The sequence below is a fragment of the Dromaius novaehollandiae genome, chromosome 8 (assembly GCF_036370855.1).
Source record: "Dromaius novaehollandiae isolate bDroNov1 chromosome 8, bDroNov1.hap1, whole genome shotgun sequence".
Classification (NCBI taxonomy): domain Eukaryota; kingdom Metazoa; phylum Chordata; class Aves; order Casuariiformes; family Dromaiidae; genus Dromaius; species Dromaius novaehollandiae.
Genome location: NC_088105.1, coordinates 38,559,877 through 38,586,883, shown reverse-complemented (window position 1 = coordinate 38,586,883; position 27,007 = coordinate 38,559,877). Strand labels below are relative to the sequence as shown.

Here is a 27,007-nt window from a genome sequence, read left to right as displayed (position 1 = left end):
CTGGCGCCACCAATCACGAGGAGAGGCTGTAGTCGTTTGCGCCAATCGGTGGGGGGCGCGCCCGTTGGAGGCGGGCGTGCGGCGGGAGAGCGAACGTGGCCTGGGGCGGGCGGCGCCCTCTGGTGGCGGCGGCTCCCCTCGGCGTCCCCGCCGCCCTCGGGCCTCGCCGCGCGGGGGAAGCGGGCGGCGGCCAAGCGGGAACGTTTCACCCGCCCGTCGACCAAAGCGCGGCCGCTGGCGTCACCAGCACCGTGCCCCGCTTCCCTCCGCGGCCGCTCAGCCCCCGCGGCAGCTGCTCCCCCGTCCCAACATGGCGTCGGCCCCGGGCGCCTCTTCCCGCCCGCGCCCGAGGCGAGGCCGCCGCTGTCTCCTCACGGCCGTGGAGCGCGTTGGAGGCAAAACCGGCCGCGGACGGGGGCTGGCACGCTTCAGTCGTACCTGTAGTTAAGGTTTAGGTGGGTCAGCGTGTTTGTACTGGCCGCCACTGTTGCTTTCAGAGTGGAACACAAAATACGATGTTTCAGCAAAAATACCACAGTTGAATGAGACAAAAATACCAAGAAGTGAAGCTCTTAAAGCGCCTTCTCTCGCGGAGGCAAAGCTTGGGGAGTGCTTACGCAGCAGCCTGACTAGAAACTCTTCTGACCCTGTGCCAGAAGGCAGGGCAATACACCTCCCCATCCAGCAGCGCAGAAAGTATGTGGAGCCCTTACCTCTTCCTCGTTTTGGATTGCCATTTTTCTCTTAATTTTCCTCAGCCTTGGAGGCTGCTGTTAGTACTACTCAAAACCCGTAAGATGGTGGTGTCTCAAGGGCAGTAATCTACTCACTCGTTATCCCACAGCAAGTGGGACAGCTCACGGAGCGCTATTGATCTGCCCCCCTTGAAACACCGCCAGATAGATACGGCACGCACTCCTTTTATATTTTGCACTCCTAGATAACTAAAGTGTAGGAGCACTTTTGTTTGAGGAAACATAAAATAGAAAGCATCTCACTTGCTTTTCCTCACTGTTTTTTCATAGGCAGAACTGTCTTACTCGATCAGGTCTTGCATATGCCCGATTCACAATCTTGTAATAAGCTGCAACAGAAGCTTCAGAGAAAAGGAAGTCTGGAGAAGCCCCTCTCATTCAGTGTAAGTACCTTACCATCAGAAGATGTGGTTAGTCTGGTCTTCAACTGCTTCAGCACAGGAACCTTAGTAACTTTTTTCTCCAACAGCATCTTTTATTTTTTGTTAGCTGATTCTGTTACATTTTGATGAAGATTCGTATATTGCTTGTCATTAGTGGAACAGCCAGGACTGCATTAACACTTTAGTGAAATATCCTAAGGATGGACTAAGCAACTTGAGTAACAGCTATTACAGACATACACTCTTCTTTTTTGGCTATTCTATTTCTCAGGGTACATGCTTTAATTCTCTGTTACTGATTTTACTTTGATTCACACAGATTAAAACCTTGCTGCATGAAGCAGACAGTGTTTACACGGATATTTCCCCTTACAGGGCTGTCCAGACTTCAGGAAGTCTGGAGAGTGGACTTCAATTTCTGGAAAGCCTTTGACTGTTTCCCTTCGAAGTTTCTAAAGAGATTTTGTTGTCACAGAAAAAATCCTCATTAAAAATACAGTAGGGAATAAAAGGTATTTTTATACTAACATCCCACAGGATTCTGTGCTAAGATTTATACTGCTGAACATGGTCACTTTCAAATATTTGTTCTCTTCTATAATTTTTACTAGCTTTTGTTGAGTTAGCTTCTCCTTTACCCCCTCTTCATTTGCTCACAATTCTTTCTTTCTTTCTATGTCCTTTCCCTTCTCAGGGGGTATCATGTCCTAGCATCTGTCATTTCCTACTCACCTTTACTTATCAGTTTCCTTCTGCTTGTTTCCCAGAAGCACATAGTTCTTGATTTCTGCTTCTTGATTTCACTTGCTCTTTCTTTACAGGTACGACTCCTCACACACTTGCTTTCTTTATCCTGTCAGGTCTGATGTTTCTACAGGCAACTCCTCTGTCCTGGGTTTATGCTCCATAGGCCAGGGAACTGTGAAGGCCAGCTGCTTCCTAAGGGACAGGCAGCCAAGAGCAGTACCACAGCCAGCAGGGCAGGGACCTCACCAGCCAGGGCCTGGTCCTCCAGTAACCAAGCAAGGGAGCAGGGTTGCCAAGAGATGGCAGCCGGGTTCCACCAGGAGTCCAGATCATCAGGCAAGCTCATGGTGACAAGGCAGGTCCAAGGTCAATCACGAGCAGGTGCAGCGAGGGTAACCAGGGCCAGACACAGCCCAGTGATCTGCAGGTGGGTCCACAGTGACAAGGCACATCTGAGGCCAAGCTTGGAGGTCAGTCCACAGGTCAGGATCCAGAACAGTGGGGGCAGGAGCCACAGCCACACACTCCTACAACAGAGCTCAGGCAGGGAATAAGGGCCCAGGGCTGAGCTTAAATGGAGCTCCTGGGCCCATGGGCAGAGGGTGTGGGTCGAGGCCCCAGGTGAGGCCATGAAGGCCTATTAGTGCACTGAGGGCCCTGACAGCATATTCTCTTTCAGTGGGGTCATCTTTTTGCATAGATGCAAAAAACACTGTAGAGAAGTACTTTTACCGCAGAGGGTTTTCAGTACAGACAGAAGGGAAGGGTTAAGGTTAATCAGAACCAGCCAGGATCTAATATGCCTGTTTAAGGGTTGCTACTTTTTCAAAACTATCCAGATATGTCTACGTATAAGGCATCGCTATGCTGAAGAGATGATATGGATGATAGATTGGCTGAGATCTGTAGGACAGGGACTAATCTGAAAGAAAAGCAGTCTGTACAGGTTTGGTGACCTGGGATTATGCCAGAGGAGACTGGCTCACTGATGCGTTCCTGGCTGATGGATCCACTTCAGATGACTCTGAATGATCAAGTGCTCACCAAGATAAACCAGTATTAGCACATAGAAGGATCTTTCTAAGGAACACTGCACTTATGACACCTGAATTCTACAGAGAACTACATTACAAGTACGTACAGCAATCTATGTAGCTATTCTGCATCTTTCAAGCTGCAGCTACATGTGGACACATCAGGAACACCACAGCACTGGCAAGCTGAGCTTAAGAGCTCAGGTGTGGGGTAAAGGAGGTAGTGACAAAGGGAAGTTATGTATGTTAGATAGGTATGGCAGTTCATTTGGTTTTATTTTTTAAACCTAGTTGGAAGTCTCTTCATGAGCTGCAGCTCACATGAATGCCTGTCAGCAAATTCCATTTCTGTGCCAATCAAGATAAGGACGATGACCTATATTAACATTGCAGAAACAGGAAAGAATAGCTTGGCACTTCAGACCAGGACTGTGGTTCAATCTCGTGATGTTTAATGTCTGTTGTTACTACATTTTCAGTCAAGTTAAATTACTTCTAGTAGTAGGAACTTATTTGAACTATGTTCACTCATCTTGATAATGTGTCCTTTGCCTTCTTGACAAAGTATCTGACATTCTCTCGGTGAGGAATGCCTACCTTTCCTAACAAAAAATTGCATTTGGGAATTTTATCTGTGCATCATTTGATTTTCAATGGGATCTACATTATTATATCCAATAATATGAACAATATTTAGTTCAGACATTACTTCTTGGTGGCTTGCTAAAGAAAGCCACATACTCAGGCACTTCAGTTTACCCCTACCTGTGGGGTAGGTATACATGTCTCCTGTAGTTTAGAAATATTCTTATTCTTGTTGGAAAATCCTCATTTACAGAACTACATCTATGAGGATTTTTTTACACACTTAGGAACAAAGAAAGAAGAATGTAAAAACACCAGACAGTGACACTTGGTGGTCAGTTACGTAACTTGCACATTTCTCCCTGCTAGAATGGATAAGCTGAAAAATGATCCTCAGCTTTTCTGGCATATTTAGTAGCTTGATTGATATGAATTATGAAAGTCTGCACTTTCCTAGCATCTTTCAGAAGCTTTAGCAGCATCAACTAAGCCTCACGATGTTCTGTGGGGCTGAAGTATATCTACATTTTTCAGATGCAGAAACTAGAAATTAGTCAATTACCAAAATTCAGGTAGTAAATTATTAAAGACACATTCTCGCAGGTCCTTTCATAATCTCTTACATTCTCCTGTCTTACATACTTCAGCTTCTTTTTGAATCAAGTTCTACCTATGTTGGAAGTTTTTATATTTTATTGAAAAGGTCTTGGCTATCTGTTTATTTCTAAAAGGTGGCCTATTTAGAAGTTCTTACAAATAAATAAATGTTATTCTGCGTAACTGAACACTTCAAAATAAAATGTGAAGAAAAACTCCATCATCATTCCAGTGTGAACTCACATTATTTGACTGACCGAAAAGCATTATCAGTCTCTCACTGGTCCCACCCAGGTATATGTTTTGTGATTGCACAAGAGACAGAATACAGTTCCAAAAACTGCAGGTCACTGACCCTCAGCACTGACAATACAAACCAGTCTTGTGATTACTGCTATACCCTCTAGGCCTGACAGCTAGTTGGAAAATTAACAAAGAGCAGGGAATGGTTGAGGTACAGAGAAAACCTTTCCATGACCTGAGAAGGAGCTGTCTGGTCGCGTGATTTGGGCTTCCTTATTTCTATCTGAGAAAAACAGCTTGAGATTAAAAGAGAAAGAAAAAACAGAAACAGTAAAAAGATAGTCCTGATGTCTGAAATTGCACTGGAGTAGCTGACCATTTCACAGTCCTTCAGGTCTATACCTTTGCATCATTTTTGGTGAGGGGAAGAAGTCCTATTATTGCTGTTTTATACAGAGGAAAGTAGGAAGATAAAGGGTATGTCTATATTGCAGTTAGCCAGTATGACTGGCTGCTATGCTGCTGTGTCAATTTGTCTAATGCATTTGAAGAAGATCCCACCATTTTTTCTTTGAAGATGCTCTACAATATTTGCCACATCAATTATGGGAGAATGTGGGTCAAATGAAATTACCTTGCCTAGATCTTCCTGCAGAATGAATAGCATGTAGCCTGAAACCAGCTCAAGCTTAGTCCATACTCCCCGAGCTGTGCAAATCTGCATAGATCCAAAGACCAAATAAACAGATGCTTCAAGTTTTTGAATGTAAGATGTTTGCTAGGGGAATAGGGGCTAAAATTGCTATGTACATATACCCCTATGATCTTCCAGAACCATACTGGAAAAGAGGCAAAACACAGAATAGAACCAGTTTCCCAAGCAGACCAACCAGCAGACCAGGGTTGCTTTCTCATTAACAGTGACATTAACTTTTTCTAAAATGTCAAACGCATTTTGCTTTAAAAACACCAGTGTTTTCCCAACAAAACTTAGGTTGATTCCCTAGGACATCATTTGACTGTGGTTTGTACAATCTGAATGACGGGGAAGTCATGCAAGGCTAAGGCTCTCTAGAAGTATGATTAACACTATGACAAAACAGGCCTCTGCTGACAGGATGAAAGGCATGAAACATTTACTTTGGAGTTGGACCTGCAGCTTTGCAAATGTATGCTATTTAGTCATAGTTCTTTCACATACAAACCAAGATTTGGGTTAGCCCAAGGGATTCCAGCTTGGAAACCTTGCAGCGTTCTGGAAGTCTGTGTCTTCACTAGATGGAATAGAATAAGACTCCTTCACGATGTTAGTTTTTTTCCAGTCCACAGCAAAAGGCAGGTACTGGTCTAGAGTTTGAGTGAAATAGAGGAGATGAGTTTGAGCACTGTGCAGGACATGGGAAGCTGGAGACTGGCTTACTTAGTGGTCCATATTGAAGGAGAACTTGCCCTTAGGGAAATAGGAGCTGTTGCAATTAGGAATGTAAAATTTGTTACTATGTAACTGAAGTATCTATTTTGTAAAATGTTCTGAAATATTTTGGCTTATGGGAGATGAAATTCATTATAATGCATTTGTTATCAAAATAGTAGGAATTCTAGGTAATTTATAACAATTCTGAAAATACATTGTATGACAGTATATTCATCAAATGAATTTCATATTCAAGCTTTTCTGCACATGGAATAAGCATCTTCCAAACATTTTCAGATTTGATAGGAACACTTTCATCCCTTGAGGCCCTTCTTGGAAGTCATTCAGCTATTAGAACTCTTATTTTTAATAGATTAATGTTTAAGCCAGTGGGATTTCTGGAATACTGGAGCTATTTATGCTCTTCTTTATACTTTTCTTAGGACATCTTAACACAATGAAAATTCTTTTTGACCCCCCATAGACTTATGGTGGTAAGAAATAGTAAGTCATATCATTAGACCTATGAAGGCGTTTCTTGTCTGCCTTCAGAATGAATTCAGTTTTGTCTGCAGTCATTTCTGGGATCCTAGGTTACAGAATATCAGTTATAGTTATTATAGCACATATCATATAGTGTGTGTGTATATACAATACAAATGCATCTCTACCTTTTCTGTAAAATAACACAAAAAAGTTACAGAAAAACATTGTAAGTACTTTTACAAATATTAAAGTTAATCATATGTCAGGGAAGTAGGTACTGCTAAACTGAAACAGATGTTACATTTGTAACAATATTGCCAATATGAGCTATGCAGATCGTATTTTATTACAATGAATATTAAAGTGAGAAGCAGGAATATATTGCTAATCTCATGCATAAGACAAGCAAGACCAGGTGGGGTCCCACTGGGCAGTTTTTATCTTTCATCAGGGAAAGAAGAGAAGAGGAAGGGAGGTGAATGGGACAGAGAGGAAGCTTGGACTTGATTTGAAGCAATTCTGAAGTTATTATTTGCTTCAGTACTCTTCAGAGCAGTCTACAGAAATGTGTCTTTTTTGTGAGTGCCTCTGGCCAGTCCACTGTCTATAAATTCACCTTAGGAAAGGAAATCACTTTGCAGGGCCAAAAAAAAGACAAGACAGACCTGTATTAGAATTATCTTATCTGGTCACTCCTTAAATAACTGGAAAACATGAGTGCAGAGAATGATGGATCATCTCTGCTTTAGTATACTATAATTTCCGTTCCAGGGAGGCAGAGAAAAGATGGAATAATGTCACAGAGCCAAAAGTCCTGATAGCCCATTAAATTTCTTAAAAAGCAATAAAGGGAAGAAAATAACTCAGAGGTAGAAAACTAACTGCATTTCTAAAAAATACTGTGACCAGATCTTTGTAATTGCACTTTTTTACTCCAGGAGAATAATTGATTATCTTCTTTAGGAATGATCTACCTGGATTATCTCAATAAAGCATCTCAGACCAGGGACAACTATGAACAGTGACTTTAGCAGGATAAAATATTACATGTCTACTATATCTTTTCTTTCCAGCATGACCTTACTTTTTCACTGTAACCTTCCTTCCTAGCCTGGTCTCTCTGTCTCAGCTGTTTCCCTAACATTTGTCAATCTTGTATCTATGCTTTTCTATTTCTGGCTTTTTGTTTACTATCTCACAGATAGCTGTACTTCTATTTTGATACTCTATCTTTTTTTCAGTGAGCAAGGTCACAAGTGAAAATGGTCTTGGCTGACATTAGTTGACATCATGGAACTGTTTGCACTGTCATGGTAGCAGTACCTGGCTTTTCAAGTTCATATGTATTAAAATTCTCAGATGCAACTTCAGTTTGTTCCAGTGACAAGAAGGTCAGTACTGGGATATGAAGTATGACAGAGACGTATTTGTCACAAACAAATCCACATTCCTGTTTCAAATCCTGTTTCCACAGGGACGTTGGAAAGGTAGTGTAATGCTCTGACTTCACGGGACTAAAGTTTGACAGGTGTTTTTATGTCCCAAGAAGACCATTTGGTTTGTAGATTCTGATCCTGACAATATCTTTGCACATATTTAGTATCTTGTACTGAATACTTCCAGTTTTCACTACAGTCCAGGGTTATTCCATGAGTATGCTCAGGAGTATGCTTTTTCAGGATCATGAAAATCACAAACTTAATTTCCAAAAAGAATCAGTCCCTTTAGACTGATTTTCTGCCAGGGTAGTGGTGTGCAGTCTTGCACACCAACACTAATGGTAATATCTCTAATCCCTCTAAAGATAAAATCATTTTCCAAATAACATGTTCTGTAGTACATATTGTACATCATCTTATTATTCAGAAAAATTATCATCAATACACCAGATTCACTGAATAACATATTAATAAGTTGTTCATTTCCATTATTATTAAGTTGAAAATTAACAAGTTATTAAAGAATTGCTTTTGTTACCTGGTATTGAAAATCACTAAAGTATGTTTTAAATGGGCTATTCAAACAGTAATCTCTAACTGAAGAAGAAAAGTGTGTGTTCAAAAATGGAAATGCTAGGTGAACAAGTCACAGCTGTCACTTACTAATAAATAACATGGAAATGTCCAAAACGCAACAATGGCTAAAGAGAAAGAGGGATAGCTATAGGTATGTAAAGAATAAGATGAGTTCTTCTGTATTTACTCATTTACTCACTAAAACAGTTACATACTGAATAAAGCAAGTGAGCATGTATCTCTCAAAATCGAGTTCAAATTTCAGTATTTTTATACAAATGTCTTTTTTTTTTTGAAAAAAAAAAGCTTCAATTTGCCCAAGCGTTTTGAACACATTTTCATCCATATTTTAAGGTTCCCTTGATGTAGCATGTTGCAAAGAGTGAAAGCCAACTCAGACAACAGGTGGGTGGAGCCTCTTTTTAACAGCTTGTTCTCTCTAAACAGTGCCAGGGAGGTTACAATTATTTTTACTGGCATTTCTAACAAACTTACATTTTGCACTTGGTTCATTTTTTTATGAGAAAAGCTACGATTGCCTGATTTTACTAGCAGTTCACTTATGTTTCCACTTGAAGAGATTTCTCTCTTGCTTTCTTCACGTACTTCACTAGACAGCTGGTCTGCCATGTTTCGCTCTTCATGGGAACCAGGTTAATGGCTGTTCTGATAGCTTAGATGTTCATTTTTCTCACACTACTGTAAAACCTGCCTGCATAAACAGCAGCCAGCATTTACCACTCTTATTTTCCAGAATGGAATTAGGTCACACCTGGGACACACTGAGAAGACTTTAATGAGAAACTCTATCTCAGGCATAAAACCCCTTGGTTTGTGTCAAATGCCATTGCGCAGGCCCTGGTCCAAAGCACCGCCAGGGAGTGTTATTTCACATCTTTATACTCCTAAGTCCCAGTTTTCAGTTAGGTAGGCTTTTATGGAGTAGAGTAAGAAACTTTATGTGGAAAATTGCAAATTAATAATGCAGTAATACAAACAGTTGGCATGAACACACCTGTTGGCTTTGATGGGCCTATTCAGCTACACAAAATAACTCAGGCATGCAAGTGTTTGAACAGGCTCAAACTCGAAAGCCAAAATGACCACCTTATTGTCGGTAAAATTATTACTTGTATTGTAGCTGTGCTTTAAAGCCTCAACAAAAGATCTAGCATGAGAAAAGGACAAAACTACAATTAGACAAAATGCATCCAAGAGTGCAGTTTCCATGCAGATGCTGGGAACCAACAAGTTAATGAGACAAACAATAGGAATGATTGGCCACCCAGCTTGTTATGGCAATCATATTTTTCTGATTTACTGTAAATATTCACATAAATTTAAGGGAATTTCTTGTGCCCGCAATCTATATCACCAAATATTCTGAAGCTGTGTAAAAGGAAGTTTGCTAGTATTTAAGAGTCTTTCTCCAGCAAACAGGTATAGTCAAATTCAATGAATTTAGTCTAATAAAATCTCTGTTTCAAAGAGTGGGTTACTGAGTGAAAATGTGACATGACTGCAGAATCTCTGCTGTCCAGCATCTAGCTCTGCCTGTGGGGAAGATGTGCTTTGAACTGTAATGGTAAATGAGCAGTAAGAGGTTGACAATGGAATAAAAAACCCCCCTGTTTATTGAAACAGTGCAGACTTTAGCATACAGTTTCCAAGCCTAGCTTGTCTGTTAGTTGAAGGCATATGTGATTGCAAAAAAGACAAAGCACAATGCATACAGCCCCTGGCAAATAAAAGGAAGTCTTTCAGGTTCATTTAATCTTTACACAAAGTCTATAATTTTTTGCTATTATTTTGTTATGGGGGTTTCACCTTTACATTAAAACCAGTTCAAATCCTTTTTTGATTTAGTAGTAATCAAATGCTTGAGTGACCTAAGTAAAATAGGTTTAGCGTGTTCAAACCAATTTTCCAGTAGATAAACACTCATGTCTAAGAATCACTGTTATTACTAGTAATAACGGACAAGTTTGTTAGCAGACTTAAATTTACAAGGTGAGCAGAATACGTGGGAAGAGGTAGGAGAGAACAAGTTAAGTTCACGTTCTTGGGGAGTCTAGCAAGGGTGAAGCCTTTTAGCAGAAGAACATGGGAAAGCAGCCACTGCTAATGCTAGGTCACTTCTCTGGATAAAGAAATGGCTCCACTTTCCATGTCTGCTAGTCTAGTATCTGTAATAAGTAATTAAATCACACTGTAGATTTGTATACATATTTGGACAAATAATAAATGACATATATATATACATACATATATATATATATATAAAGCACACTGGCATATGAATATGCATGAATATCCACCACAGGAAGTCACATACAGTATTGAATTTGTCGCCAATTTCCCAGTAACAAAGTGAAGAAGGTTCCCTAGGCACTGATGACAAACAAAACACATTGTTTATGCTACAAATTCCATCCAGTTGCCAGTCTTTGGAAAGTGCTCTGTTTAGCATATCAGTGCTTCAATAGGAACAGCAGGGGCATTATTTTTGTTCTGTTCTAGTATTACTGACTCCCCCTCCACTCCTCCGTAAGAGTTCATGTGTTTATCTGAGGGCTGAAAATTAGGCATGTGCTTCAGTGCTTTGCTGAATCAAGATCAGGATGATCAACATTGCATAAAATCAAGCGTTTAACAAGTTTCCTTACTATTTTTTCTGTATTAAAGTGGAAAACATCTTTACAGAAATCAAGCTTTTCTTAAGGAACATATATCATGACAAAGAATAAATACTTCATGAAGTATATATGCCCATCAGTTAATACTATTTTGGCATATTAGATCTTCTGCTTAAATTCTACACCTCACGTGATTAATTGGACAATGTTGTGTGTTACTCAATCTAATTCTGCAGTTATGCAAAGCCATGGTATCACAAGTGTCTGGCAAGTTTTATGCGTGTTTCACAACAGTACTTCAGTTAATCGCTTGTCTACACAACTGATAGGCTACTACTATATCAGGTGATCAAAATACCTGTAGTTCACCCATGATCAAGTTAATATTTGAAAATTGCAATGTGTATTTTTATTAGATTCAAGGATCTTTTCAATTACATTAAACATCTTTTTGAGGGAGGAGATTTATCTAGGTTCTTTGGAACGGGAGGAGTTTTTTTTTTTTCCCCAGGCGACCTCTATTCTTTTAACAGACTTGCTTTGTTTGAAGAAAAGGTTTCTTTCGTAACCGTAATTTAGAAAACCTAACAGAACCTTGACATTGGGCAACTAAGTTAATAATTGACAAACATGCATAGCCTGCCTTAATGAATGATTCCACACCACAACACAGTCAGCTAGTGTAACTTACTCGGCTCCTCTCACACATTTCTGGAAAGAGGAATGGTAAGCCAAACTTTATGTAGGTCTTCTGAACCAAGGTAGGAAGTATTCATTAGAATGATTATGAATAAATAATTGAAATATTTATTTATACTTCTAATCATTAGCATTACTTTTGGGAAATTTGCACAAATCATTTCTTCCCTTCAAAATATGTACTTTTAGTTTGCTTGTGATTAGGTTTAGTATGTATTGTCAAATGCTTAGTTGTCCAGTACATCCTTGCTCACCTTTAATTGAGGCACAGAGCAGGTGTCCACCTATCACAGGAATCTGATGAAGAGGTAACATGGTATCACGCCTTCCTAACAAGTTTAAACTTCTAAGTGAGGTCTGTTTTATTTGTAAAGAATGGCAGATGGAAAAAAATGAATAAATGGTTGTTAGCTCTTTCATCTGCTAAGTGTTTTTTAAACTTTAATTCCTTCTCTTCAAACATGCTGACGAGAATGAACTCATCACTGAATGTTTGAAAAAGATTTCCATGTGGTAAAACTGGAAGACGTAGTGAGCTAAGCAGTGTCTTGGAGATAAAGTTTTACACCCAGGAGCTTCTGGCTCCCTAATCAATGACCTAATCACTACTTCATGCCTTTCTTTTGCATACAAGTACTCAAAATGCATCAAATCTAATGGCTTGATTTTTCAGAGTTCTACTAGATTTACTTTCCAAAATGCTGAACTTTGATTTTAAGCTGAAATAAGTGTCCAGATTTTAAAAGATCTCAAGTTTCTCAAAAAATCTAACTGTCAAACTGGGAACTCCTGGGTTTGAAGAACTTCAGAACCTGGCTCCTAATTGGAGTTCTTTTGAAAATCTGACCCCAAAAGCAGGTAACTCCTGGGATGTTCATTGAGAAAAGAATATAAACATATGCACCTGATTTTAGAAAAATAAAACTCTATTTTAAAAGAAACATTGTAACTTCCCAGGCCTTCACCACCCTGTAAGTGTGAAATTTAACATGAAGCACTGTCTATCATCATCCATTACAGCCCATATACTCGATGTAAGTCTCCAAAGCCATTTGTGTCATTTATGAACATGTACATCACAATAAATCAACTTACTATCTTCTTGCCAGTTTGTTCAAAGTGGGTGTTTCATTTTCGCTCAGCACTTATGGAGTCACTTTATGTCAGTCATCTAATTTAGGGGCATGGTCTGGTGAAAGCTGATGAGGGTGTCCAACAGTGTGATTAGATTTTCTCACTGGATGTATGCGTTGAATCTCTTCGGTCAATGAAAGCACTGCGCCAACATTTCCTACGTGGGTGAAAGCTTCCACTGCTGAAAACAGTTTAAGAGGTGACCACTGCTACTCCTTAAAAATGATGAGCACTGCTCAGTGTTTTCAAAGAATACTTGTATGCACTTACTCTCTAGAGAGGATTCTGGATCCCCCCAGAAGATGGTTTCAAGTTGTCTCCACTTTTCCATAGAAGAGATGTCTATGACAGAGGAGCATAATTTCAGTATGCTATGTAAATAGCACTCCTTTTTATTTGTGAAAGCTGCTCTACAGTGGCATTATTCAGGCCTGGGATTTTCAAAGGTGAGATAGGCACCAAGATCCTAATACAATGCTATGAAACAGTAACTCTTATGGGCACTCTCAGAAGTTTCCAGCCTAGACTATTAACAGGAATGCAATTTAAATTGTGTTGTTTCTACATTACATGTAGAACATGATTTAGAACATGCATTAGAGGAACCTCCCAAAAAATCTGTTATTTTAGGCAGAGATTGCACAAAATGTTTTATTTTGTTAGGGGTGTCTAGCACCATCAAAACTCACAGCCACACGACACAAAATACTAACTGCCATAATTGCTACCTCAATCTCTAATTCATTTTGGTAGTTCAAATGTTCAGTTGCTGGATCAAGATTTTGGAAGGGTGAATTTATTCTGGGAGTCTGTAAGCTATGTCCAGTATCATCTACTCTTTCTATCAGATCCAGCTTGTCTGTCCCCTTACAACCAGCATAAAGCTAATCTGAACATCATTTAGAGTGCTTGGACTAAATAAATCAGAAATGTGCACATAACCTAATAAAATAAACGCAAGATTTGGCATGTTTTTCCTAGCCTACTTATGCAGGACAAGACTAAGCCACTGTTATCTTTGCTGAAGGTGACTCCAAATCTCTTTTTCCCCAATTTGCTCTATTCTTTTACGAATGGCTGTACCAGGTCAAACTAGGACCATCTAGTCCTCTCTGCAGCAATGGATGCCTAAAGAATACAGAAATAGGCAATTATGTGATGCTTCCCCAGAAGACTCTTCCATCCTCTAGCTTTTTATGGTTCAGGAACTTTCTCAGTCAGAGGTGCTACCTTTGCATTTAATGGTACTTGATGCCCAGAATACGTTGAATTCATAGCAATTTCTAGCATCCATAACAAAAACATTCACTGCCTAAGTATATATGTAAAGAACGGCACTTTTTTTCCTATCTAAATCTGCCACTCATTAGTTTATGGATGCTGTTTGGTTGTTGTATTAGAAGAGACAGCAAACAACTGATCCTAGATAGCCTTTTGGTTCCTCTCCATTACCTTTTACAGACCTCCACCATTTCTGTCATTTCTTTTCCACCTGAAGAATCCTAGTTTACTTAGTGATTCCTTGTACAGAAGCTGCTTGTACCTTTGACTGTCCTTGTCACATGTTTCTGAACCCTTCCTGGCCTGCATTACTCTTGAGACAGAAGGGTAATTTTTTCTTGAACCACCTCTATTTGACATGGAAAAATATGCAACCTTGCATGAATATTCCAGGTGCAGAACCCACATACAATGTAAAATAATATTTTTTTTACAATACTTAATGAACTTTAATACACAGCAGAGAAGTACCTCACAAACTCTGATTAATTTATGTGGACATCATCAATATTTAGTTAACAGAAGCAGTATACTAATATAGCAGTGGTCCAGATTCCGTTAAATTTTGGACAGGCAGGATCTAACAAGACCACAGAAGGTAGCTGGGAGGGTCCCCAAGAAGTTACCTTGATCTCTCCTGCCTTAAGAAGACAAGGAACATGTAACAAAATCAGGCAGGTAATGAACAGACTCCCCAGAGTTGAAACTGATTTCTTAGCTCTTTCACTTAATGTCTTTATAATATGAAAGCTATTTATTTTCTTAGGTGGAATACTGAAGAAAAGAGAAACAGCTTCTTCGGCAAATTTACCTAGTTTATAAACTACTGTGACATTATCTGAAATACGTCTATACAAAAAAAATTTTAGAAAAAAGTGTTGTTTTTTAACCACATAGTAAATATATTCTTTTTCAAATGTTTTATTCTTTTTCTGTACTTTTCAGATTTTTCCTAAAATTGCTCAACTTGTATAAATAATATATCACATGTAGCATTGACAGGAGTATGAAACTTACCAATAAAAATAATTTGTACTAACTGATTAGCTATTAGGAAAATCTTAGAGCTGGCAGTGTCTCAAATGGCCTAAAGTACACAGCTATGCAGGCTTCATTACTTTTAATGGAGATTAAACATCCTAAGCCCTTAGACAGCTTTGCAAATCATAATTTAAATGCAAAAGATGTATAAAATGTGTCTGTCCTCACTGAACTACATGTTCATCCTCCTGGAGGGCAAACAGGAAGTTTTGTCTACTTAATCCCTTAGGAATGCCTTTCCTTCTCTTCCAAGTGCAGTCATTTGTGTGATAGAATAAAAATGTATCATCATGGCTACAGTTTGATATCCTTTATACCAGCATCAATCTTGAGCTGCATCATCACTTTATGTCAGCATAAATCTTGAGCAATTCAGAGGCTTCCGAGTCTGGCCCTTGTTTGACTGTAACAGGGCAGCGTGAGAAACATGGTAGCTGTGGCCAGAGGTAGCAGTCCTTCTAGAGACCATTCTGTGAATAATTTTACTCAGTCTGATGAAGGCCAAAGGGAGGAGTCAGGAAGAGCGCATGCTCTTCTGATACACTGGCATGTGAAAGTATATTAATTTGAATAATCCAGTTAGCCAAAGCAAGAAATAGTGAAAACTAAGGATTTGAATAAAACACAAAAAATGCCTACCAAAAGCCAAATATAAGCCTCCAGCTCTGTATACAAATAAAGATCATATATTTTTGTTATTGTTATTATAAATGTTTAACATGTATAATCTGAGAATGAAAGGGCTATTTATCTAAGCTACCAGTAACCTTTTCCACTTTTCCAGTCACCTTCAACTAACTTTTTTACTATAAACCTAGTGTCAGTCTAGGTCTGTCTTCTTAAAAGAAGTAGTTGTATCTTATATATGCTAGGAAGAAAGAACATCTTGGACCTACAGCACTTTTCAGAGTGGTGTCCTTAGGGACACTGCAGGAAACTCCAGACATGTCCGTAGTATTTTCCCCCAGGAACATCCTGAGCTCTGTAACAACTTTTGCTGCAACTTCTGCAAACTTCTGTGCTGCCCCTTCTTCAAGAAACCCAGGTGCACTTACCTGCCATGTGGATGAGCCTGGCACTTTGTGCAGCTTCCGTGTAGCTTACCTGCCTTCACCGGAGCAGTCAGCTAGCCAGTCTAGTTCTTGCAAGCATCCTTCCTGTCATCTCCTGCAAAAGCAGCTGAGATCTGTAGGCAGCTGAGACTGAAATCATATTCAGGTTAACTGTGCAGATTAAATTTGGCCATTCATAACAGCAAGACATTCATACTTGTCTGGCAATGTCATATTGTGAGAGCTGGAGATTTTCCCACCTTGCTTCAATCAGTAAAAGAGGTATTACAAGAAGATGAAGAATGCTGCTTCATAGTACTGGATTTTAACAATTTTTCTTCATATAATGTGTGTGTGTATATATATATCTACACACATAAACACACATATATATACATACACATGCACATATTCTTTATCTGGTGTCATTATCACATTATGCTGGTTCTTTGCTCTCTAAGTCACAGACTCCTATCTCTAACTCAAATGCTTTGAGAGCAAAACTTAAACATTTTCCATGTCTCAACAGCAACTTGCAGTCAGCTGACAGGTTTCCAAACCCTCTGGTGGCCGCTAACCTCAGTAGCCAGAACTGATATCATGGAGCAACGCAGTAACATTCCATTTTCCCATTTTCTGAACAGCACAAACTGTTTCTATAGATTTGCTCATGTAAGTCAGCAGAAGATGAGTCATCCAGAAAAAAGCTGTAATTATTTGTCCCCCAGGAATCATATAGTAAGTTAATTATCGTACAACACATTCTAATACAAAATACACGAGCAGCTTAGACTTGCTGAGGTTGCAAAGGGCAAGGCAGCTTTTCAGAATTTCCAACTGTTATGGTCTGGGAATGCTGGGCTTCTCCTGATTGAATATCTATTACATAATTAGAAACACATTTGGTTTCATTTTTTGTATGAGACAAAGATAAAGAAAATGTGTGTGTTATTACCCTGCAAAAATAAAGAGCTCATACCTAATCAGCTTATGCAGCATATGCAGTTTTTGCAAACACAATGGTTGTCCATTCTGGGGCAGTTCTTCAGCTGATGTAAACTGTTACTATTTACATCAGCCTTTGCAAATATCTCATCTGTACTGCATGGAAAGTCAAAATATAGGAATGTGAAGTATAACGTATTTTGAGTAACATTATTGCAAAAGCTGTTTGCCAGGAGGTCATCTGTCAGTGTGTTGGACTTGAATCTACACTTTGCAATATTTTATTTATTCTTATTCAATAATCCCAGCTTTGTGGAGCTATTGCAGGATTGTTATCTTAGCAGGTAATCAAGAGACTCTTATCATAGAGGGGAAAATCTTAGCATAGAGGGGAAAATCTGAAAAAAACATGTAGGCATCTTCAGCATCTAAACTACTGAGTATCAGAACCACATACATTTATAACTTCATGAACAGTAAAGCAGAAAGACTGTTTGCAGTAGTTATGACCTTTTGTTTCAAAACCTCCAGATCTTGTTTACAGATCCTCGTTACAGGAATATTTTAGGCATGGCTGTGGCAAGAGATACCAGGTTTCACGGTCATTTGTTTGGCAGACCTCCTTTTTTTCTTGGAATCATTACATTAGAAAAAATTAATTAGAAAAATTAATTATATTAAAAAATTACTCTTTGTCTGCAGTCAGATGAGCTTGAATCTTCACAGTCATTCTGGATCTACCAAAATTTGACATGCAAAATCTAAAATCTATTCAATTTTCTCTTTATCAGAATTTCTATAAATAGGTCAAATATACAAAGGGTATTCATTGATCTGTCAGGAAGATGGGTGCCAATTCAATATTTAAAAGACAAACAAGCTATTTAGCACGTGCCTTCTTGCTGGGCAACAAGAGAGCAAGTATACAGTGATACTATAATCTCAAAGTATGAGATCATCATATCTGAATGCCTTATTTCAGTAATGGAAAAAAAATGCCTATTCCGTATAATGCTGATCCTCTGTGGTAATTAAGGAGCATATGGAGTTCACCATTTTTTGATCAAAGTGCAAAATGAAACCGGAATTTACGCTGGTCTCCTTCTGAACCTCTCTAAACACACATAGGCAGTGGAGGACAGTTAGCACTGCTCACCTTCAAGACAGTGCCTTAAAGTAGATGAACTTCTTTGGAAGCTCCCTCCCAATTTCAGAAGAGCTCCTTTGTTTCTGGGACTAATACGGAAATTGAAATAACCTTATCTCCAGAAGGAAAGGACACTAGCCACATTATTATTAGACTTTCTTCAAAGACTTATCTCATTATGTTAATGGCAATGAAATAGATGGTCAAATATTAGTTTCTCCTTCATATGCTATGACAAAACAGGCAGGCTGATCATCCCTTACAGATTAACTAATACATCATAATAAAGCTGGCAAAAACCTTCTCTTGTGGCAAGGAACCAGTATGAAGTAAGAATGGTTATTTCTCACTGTATCAAACAATCCGGGCACAGATGAATATACCGCCAAACAGATTTTTACTGCTTTTAGGCAATGATTTAGGAACAAATATTGGAAGAACAACATATATCCTTCACCCTTTCCACTGGGGGGTAGACTACTCCAGAAATATTACAATACAAGTACGCACACTTTGGATTTCAAAATGTCTCTTTAGGATTTCAGAGACTGACAAAACTCCTATCTTCATGCTCTAAAAACACAGCTCGGGATTATTCTTCATTACAGACCTTCCTAAGCAAAGGGAAGGGTTGTTCGAAAGCAGTCTTTTTACTTAAGTAAAGGAGACTTTTTGCTGCACAGCTTATGATACACACTGCCATCCCAAGGAAGGCAGAAAACGCACCAGGCTTTATTTCAGTACATTTATGTGATACGCATGACTATAAAGAGGGAGGAAAAAAATCCAAAAACTATTAAGGCAGACCTTGGGTACTGTCTGACTAATAATGGTAACTAGACAAGCCAGTGGTTCAAACTCTTCTGGCCTCCAAAGTGTAAATATTATCCAGTGGCCTGTGAATATATCACTGGAAACAGAAACTTGGCATCGTGATCCTACCTCTGACACTGATTCTTTTTGTAGGATTAAACAAATAATTTCTTTGTGCCTGATTTTCCTTATCTGCTGAGTTAATTATTAGTTACATATCATTCATACTTGGTTTCTGTGAATCTTTGCCATTCATAGTACATTATTATTAATAAACTGAATATGTCAATCAAAATGTTAATTTACTAAAGACTCTGTACTACTACTCTTCTAGGAATCTCTCCAAATTTGGCAACCTTGTAATCACAGTGACTTCAGCTGCCCAATCTGTCTCCAAACAGCTACTTTCCCAGTAGAAACCAACTGTGGACATCTATTCTGTGGTAAGTTTTCTAGATACAGTACAATGCTTATACAAGCTGCTAAATCTTCTCACAGAGTTCTGAAGTTCAACAAACGTAGCAGTCCAAGCCTTTTCCCTGGAATTAATATAAGTTCTGCCACTAGAAGCAGAAGTCCCATCTTCAAATCACCAAAAAAAATCAATAACTATTTTTATTTGCTCATTGCTTTCACATTTACAAGGTGCTCAGGAGTTTTTGAAACACCCAGGAAGTCTTAAGAGAAGCAGACAACAGATCATCTCACAGGATACTGTTAAATTACAGTACAAACTCATAGAATGGGAAAAAGGTCCATAAAAACACACACTTTGTATTCAACTATATAAAAACCTTAGTTACAGAAATCAACAGTCTTACAATTGTACAATTTGTGACCATAAAAGCTCAATATATAACAATCAAAGTCTTATCTTCTAGCATGAACTCACTCATGGGCAGACAGCTTATCTTTCTATTTATCAGTACTGAACAGCATAAGAACCCAGCTGTCCCATAAAATTAATTTTGACTGTACGACATGTTCCAGAGGCTTGCTCCTGTGTGAAACAATTGCATAAAATAAAGCAGAGGCAATCTAGAGAAATAAGGCATAATCACCATATTTTATAGTACTGTAAAAGAATTCTAAATGAAAATTTAGTGGAAGTTACACACTATCCTATTATAAAAGTGAGTTTTAGTCATGTATAAACCTTCTTTTAATCTGTTTATCTTTTTTTAAGTAAATCAGTGTGGTCATATGGAGAAAATACGTTTGAAGACATCATGATGCATGCTCGGTAACTCTATTCCAGTCCAGGATCTGTCTTAACAGGAAAGTGACAGTTCTGGATTTGGACATACTGCCTGGCAAAACAGTGTGAGGGTCCTTTTTTTTGAGGCTGCCTGCAGTGTGGTCTCCTGGCCTCATCCAGTGCAGCTAAATTCACTGGATAATCTAAGTAAAACCTCAATTCTGTAGATACATGCACCTGCTAAATGCCTTGTTTGAGGCTACTAAGGACTACAGTTAGGATTTAAAAAATTTAAATAATTTTTGAAAGGAAGACAAGGATGAAGCACAAAACAGTGAAGTGAGGTATATTCCATTTCTAAAGGGGACCTCCGGATTTTCAAGGCCCACATTCTGTACCATTAGAGTCAGTGGGAGCTTTGCACCTGCTTCAAAAGGGAGCAGGATAAGGCCACTAGGATACCTGAACAGAACTTTGTTTTCTCTCAGACCTCTGACATACATCCTGCAGTGAATTGCAGACGTGGTTTACAACCTCACTGCCTCAGTTGCTTGCCACATCCCTTGCTGAAGGCCACTGTCCCCACAACAGGAGTGACAGAAGAGAACCAGTTTTCATGATCTGATGAGGCAGAAACTGCCAGTGAAGGTACCTTAGTGCCACTGTGCAGCATGAGATCAGTAATCTCTGGCAGAGGGGCAGGGAGACAGCTGGAGGCAGTAATATCCGACACTGCAACAGCAAGATCTGTCAAAAGACAGTGGGCAGAACCATAAAGCTCCTTTCTACTGTTCCGAGATTTTAAAGACTTTAAAGTAAGTGTAAGCTATATTCACAAGCCATTTACACTTCTTTTCACCATGTAAGAGTGTTATAAAAAGGCCTGAGCATAAATGAGTACAAGGCATCATGCTGTTAATGCTGTTGCAATAAAAGCACATTTTTGTTTTCTAGAAAGTGCCGTTTTTCTCTAGATTGAAATGATGCTCACCCAGAACAAGTCACTCAACACCGCCACTATCCCCATCCTGTGAAACCACTGCTAATCAATGAATCACCAACAGTTAGGGGCTCTTTGTAGGGCCCACCTGCCACATGAGTGACATCACATAAATACTTCAGGATGTTTCATGTTTTTATGTACATAACCTGCTCTATAATACGCTCACATACGCAGATGGGATGCTTTGAATATAACTCACTCCAGAACAAAAAGGTTCATAAGGCCTCAAAACATGTTTCAAATAATATTGCAGAAGTTATAGTTTCAAATACAAAGATAGACATAACAACAAAGATCATTACCTTTCTTCTTTCTCTGGCCCAGTTTAATTTTCTTTTCCGTCTGTGAATAAGACATAATGGGCTTTGTTTTTATAACATCTAGAGACCTGCAGAGAAGTACCAAATACAAGCTTTGTATATTGTTATCATTAGCTATATATATTTTGTTAGGCTTTCCTTTCCCCAAGTACATCATCATTTACACTCTGAAGCATAGATTCCACTGCAATGCATTATACATGTCATGACTGTATTTATGCAGTAGAAGCAGTCTCTGTAACATGTCTGTTTTTCATGTCTTAAACCAATAAAATGTTACACTGGGCTTATCAAAACCATTCTGCATAGATCTAGGTCTGTTGCAACTGAAATTAGTAATAAAACTTTCCTGGATGCCCTCCGGAACAGAGCTAAGGCAATGCTGCATACTCTTAATAAATGCCACTTTGGTAAAAGTTTTATTTAGAAAATGTGGTCAACCCAGAGCTTTTAAAGAAGATTAATGTGGACTTATAAAAAATGTCTGATTTTATTATTAGTAGTAACTCATACAGTTTGTCCTGAAGTTTTCCTTTTCAGCTTCAGTTTGAACCATATGTTCAGGAAGTTCAAGTGAAAAGTGATCCTGGAGCAATATTATTTTTTTCTAATTAACTATAACCACAGAGGTATTTTAGAGAAACCTATGGACTCCCTCAGAAGGCTGTGTAGAAAGCTAGATTAAAACAGGATTTTGTCTATTTTATGAAAAATGCATTCAAGTACAAATAGGTCAACTTCAGAGGAACCCTGCCTTTCCTGTTCTACTAAACAAATGATTCTGCATGTAGCAAACTTTAATTTCTACTGGATGCTTTTTTAAAGCCCTTGAAGAACTAAGGGATCCATTATTATCCCACTGTCATCAGCAGGACTGTGCACAGGCACAATAATATACCCACGTTGATCACGATACAGGATCTGGACCTAGATAGTCAGAGCAGTTCCTGAAGTCAGGCATGATGTTTGTCAAATGCAAAAGTTCAAACAAAACCCTGAAGCTGGCTGCCAGACTGAGTTTATACATACCACATGGGGATTTAGATATAAACACCGTCATGTGCCCAACCAACTGTCCCGTATATGCAAATAGAATAGAGGAGTCATAAAGAAAAACCCTGCACTCAACTGAAAACAAAAGTAAAAAGCATTGTTCTAACAATTAGGGCAAGGCTCATAAAAGTATCTTTAGACCAAATTTAATATCCCTGTTTTAGGGGACATAATTGATATACTCGATTTGAACACATTGTTTCTCTAATATCCGCTTTTCAGTGACAATAGACAAAGAATGTCTGGGTGCAGAAAAACCCTGCACTGAGGGCTCCTGAAGACTTCTTGCTTATAAGAACCCACTTGCTGGCCCTGGTCATTTTTAAGAACAAAGAGCATAAGTCACTTCCATAAAACAACTCCATCAAAATGGCAGTGCAGTGTTCTGCTTGTGTTTTCACTGGAGTCCTTGTCAAATTTGATCAGTTTACATGTTAAGACATTTTTTTTCTTGACCTGTCACAATGCACAGTGAGCCCTGGAGCTGAAAGTCAAGCTGTGCTGCTTCTGATTAGATGCTATTTATGCTTTGCTGTATCTGCTGTTAATGCCAGCACTGACATTTGTGTACGTCAACCACTGCTGTCAGTAATATGTGCAGTCTAGTTTTAGTGTCCTCTGCCCTCTTGTATACCTGAGACCTAAATGTAGGAAAAGATGATACTGCATTTGGAAGATAGCTATCAGTTGTCTTGTGAAGAATGAAAAAGAATGCAGCAACTTGTTTTTCCAGAGCTCTGCAGTTCCAAAGGGGTAACAGAGTTGAAATGTAGTAAGAAAAAAAAATTAAAGCAAAAAGACAAAACAGCCCAATGTATGATACTTCATCCCTACGAGATGTGTTGTACGAGGCAGGACTTTGAATGAGCAGGCTGTCCTTTGGCTGTGTGTGTTGGTTTATTTGGTTAATTAGGCCTCAGAACCCTTAAAGGAAACATTGGCTCTGGAGGAGCTCCATAGTTCTGCAGCTAAACTGCTTTCATCCACAGCAGCCAACACAGCACTCTGCATTGCACTGTGCTGTGTACACATAAATTGGAAGGGTACCCATATTCCTGAGTGCTTCGACCACAGTCAAGGGAGCTTCAAGGGTAAGATGCTATCAACAGGAATAAAAATATCAAAGTCTCCCTGAGGGTATCTATGTATCTCTGTATATATTGGTGTAGAAGATCTAAGGCCCTATTGTTACACAGTCACTTTGCAGAGCAAAACCACATATTAAAATGAAAGTAAAGAATTAAACTAATTTTACAGTCAGTTGTAGAAAGAGGGTTTATTAATTCTGATAACTATCTTATGCAAATTAAATATCCTTAAATGTGCTCCATATATCTTAATTTGATCATTTAATTTTTTGTAGGTTCCTGTCTAATTACATACTGGAAACATAGTCCCTGGTTAGGAGCAATTACCTGCCCTCTCTGCAGACAAAAGGTAAGAGTTATCTCCCTTGTAGTCATCTGCATTATGATAACTACAAAACGAGAAGCTTGAATGCTTAGGATCAACTTTATCTATCCTCTGATTTTCCACAGCATTTCAAAACCCACTTAGACTTGAATGACACTGAAGCCATTCGCATTTATCATTTGACACATGTCATATCAGGCAACTCTGTGAAATATTAAACAGGCCTCCAGCATCTTACTTTTGTATAGTTCATTGAATCTCCAGCATAATACTCCATAAAAAACAATACAGAACTTCTTAATCTCATTTGACCCATGCCAGAGGCTGCCTGTTGTACTGGAAGATTGCATGCAGGTTATAAAAGAAGTCTGCATTTAGTAAATATTCTTGCTATAGTGGAACTACTGACACCGGACAAAGATCAACTTGAGAGGGAAAATATGGAGAGATATGTACTAGACAGTATCCTTAATACTGAAGATTAAAATACACAGTGCTAATGTTTATCTTCTCTTAACAAAGGTGATTCTTCTGGACAACATCTCTTGTGAAAAGCAACATGATAAACCAACTAAACAAATTGTACATGACATTAGAGATTACAACAAACGTTTCTCAGGGCAACCTCGACCTGTAAGTATTTATAATTCCACATTTACCTAGTTAGTACTGTATAACACATAGTGGATTGAAAGAGACGCAGCAATGAAAACTAATTTATATAAGTACGTGAATTATCTCTTTATGCACTTATCTGTGGTATCATAGGGAAGGCTTACCATTCACTACTGGATTCAGCATCTTCCAGTAAAAGTGCTTCTCGGAGTTCCTAGCTCAAAGGAGTCATTCTGCAGCCATCCTGGCAGGGAGGAGAAAGTAGTGTGAGATGAAACACAGGAGGCAAAGCAGAACTAGAGATGGTCAGCCTGGAACTTTCAAATCTGAGTTCAGATTTGAACTCTAGATTTTTAATCTGCCTCTTAAAATTTTTGTGCCAATTCATACTCCAACATACAAAGTAGCTGCTTTCTTCCCCAGATATTGCCAAATGTGAGCAGTCCATGCTGTCTCTGTACTTTATCACAGCTAGAATCCCAGCTGGTACAGAGACATGACAGGCAGAGGAAGTGATGTGAAAACAAGGACTGAAGGCACACGTGAGGCCCATTCTTGACAGCATGTAGAATATCACCAAAGCAAATCTTCCTTTCCTGTCACATCCTGGTAGGGAGCCTGAAAAGGACTGTGGAGCTTGGTTTAATCCATGGACTAAATAAACTAGGCACTGTGGAGGAGAATGTTATTTTTCAACCCAATAACCTAGCATTAATGAAGAGGAATAATCACTCAGTCCTTTGGCACAGAGAAGCATATACTCAAGCGACAATTAAGGCCCAGTTTCCGAAAGGATTCAACAACATGCATAACACTCTCTTTTCAAAGTGCTAGGGGAATGGGGATTCCTTTTATAAGTAAGTGTACCCCTAGATCCTAGAAAAGAATTAAACTGTGTAGGTGGATTGGACAGCACAGAAAGTTTTTACATTCAAGAGATTTGAATCTGAAAGTGCTTAGAGACTTGTTCAACATGAATTAGAATGCAACATTGTATAACTCATCTGAATATTTAGTTTGCAGATTACCTTTATGACATGCCATTATTCCTGACTGTTTTGTTGCGAAGAATCTCTACCTGGGATGGTCTCGTATGGATTTTTTTCCTGAGAGTTGTTGTATGCTCCTTCGGAGCAATCATATGCTTACCTTCTCCATTTGACACGATGCCTGGGCTTCTCTGTAGAATACTTGGAGCAGCTGATGACATGGTGGTAGTTTTCCTTCTTTTAATATGCATGATAAACATTTGTCAGCAAATTATATCAGACAGGGTGGATATGGCAAGGTCTGCATCTCAGAGCATGCTGTCAGATTCCTGACTGACTCTAACTTTGATTCCTCAAAACTTCATCAAATGGCTTTACCTTGATTCGGGGCAGCATGTGATGGATTCGTCATTCTGCTGCGGACAAAGGCTGAAGCAGGACTCAGAGATATTTGGCACAGCCAATAATTCAGTGTGCAAATGCTTAGAATACTAGTTTTATATGCAACTGTATATTTGCTAGACTCTTTCACGCTGGTCTTCTCTACCACTTATATTCATATAAAATACCCAAATTGGAAGTGCCTAAAGCTATGAGCAAGGCCTAAAACCTAAAATTACAAAGCCAATCAACTTGCAGTTGAAGATTTTTAAAGCTCTTTAGCTCTAACATTTTACATCTTGGCTCAATTTGAATAAAATTTTAATTTGAGAAGTTAGCAAACTGTAGAATTTGCTAAGTCTTGTCTGACACAAGGAATGTTAGATAATACCTCTGCGAAATCTTGTACTGGTGCTTTGTGCTATCATAGCTAATTACACATCCATTGCAAAACAGATTCTTACAGCTCTGTAATAAGTACAGTCCAGATTCCAAAATGGAAAATATGAAACTCTTAGCAACACTGGCTTGAAACAAAAATGCAATTATAAAGTAGAAGTATTACAAGGAGAGAACAGCATTAAAAAGATCATACAAGAAATGTGAACAGATGCCTGAGTGACACTTTCATAAAGGCCTACGCAAGGTACACGGCTTCCTTGAACTCTGTGCATCTAAGTTTTAACAAAGTCAACATGACTGTTTGTTTCCTTTGTAGACTTTGTACGCTCCTTGTAACTTCCTTGTTAAGGCTTGGTACCAGTTCAGCCAGAGAGATCAAAGTCAAATTTATGATGATGATATAAATCGCAGGAAGTTTATGGAAAGTTTGCTAAAGTTGGGGGGGGGGGTGTTGATCTGGAAAGAGTTAAAAATACTGGTACAGTACCAGACAATGTTATAATATCTGTCCCTGTAAAATCTGTACATTTGCTCTGTGTTTGGAATCAGTGAACTTCATTTTTACATCTTAGTTGTATATAGATATATGTAATATTAAAACATATAAATATTTATTGTTCACAATA

At 38.7% G+C, this 27,007-nt stretch overlaps 1 protein-coding gene across 2 annotated transcripts; it reads left to right on the top strand.

The window, feature by feature from the left end:
- Positions 1-1,029: 1,029 nt before the first annotated feature.
- On the top strand, positions 1,030-27,007 carry LOC112986649 (E3 ubiquitin-protein ligase RNF170-like). 2 transcript variants are annotated; one of them, XM_026106032.2, is made up of 5 exons: positions 1,030-1,138; positions 19,342-19,450; positions 23,945-24,018; positions 24,517-24,627; positions 25,626-27,007. In XM_026106032.2, the coding sequence occupies exons 1-5, from the start codon at positions 1,058-1,060 to the stop codon at positions 25,929-25,931; spliced, it is 681 nt and encodes a 226-aa protein (XP_025961817.1). In that variant the 5' UTR covers positions 1,030-1,057; the 3' UTR covers positions 25,932-27,007. The 2 variants fall into 2 exon arrangements, with proteins under 2 accessions (XP_025961817.1, XP_025961820.1); XM_026106035.2 differs by lacking the exon at positions 1,030-1,138 and adding an exon at positions 11,545-11,621.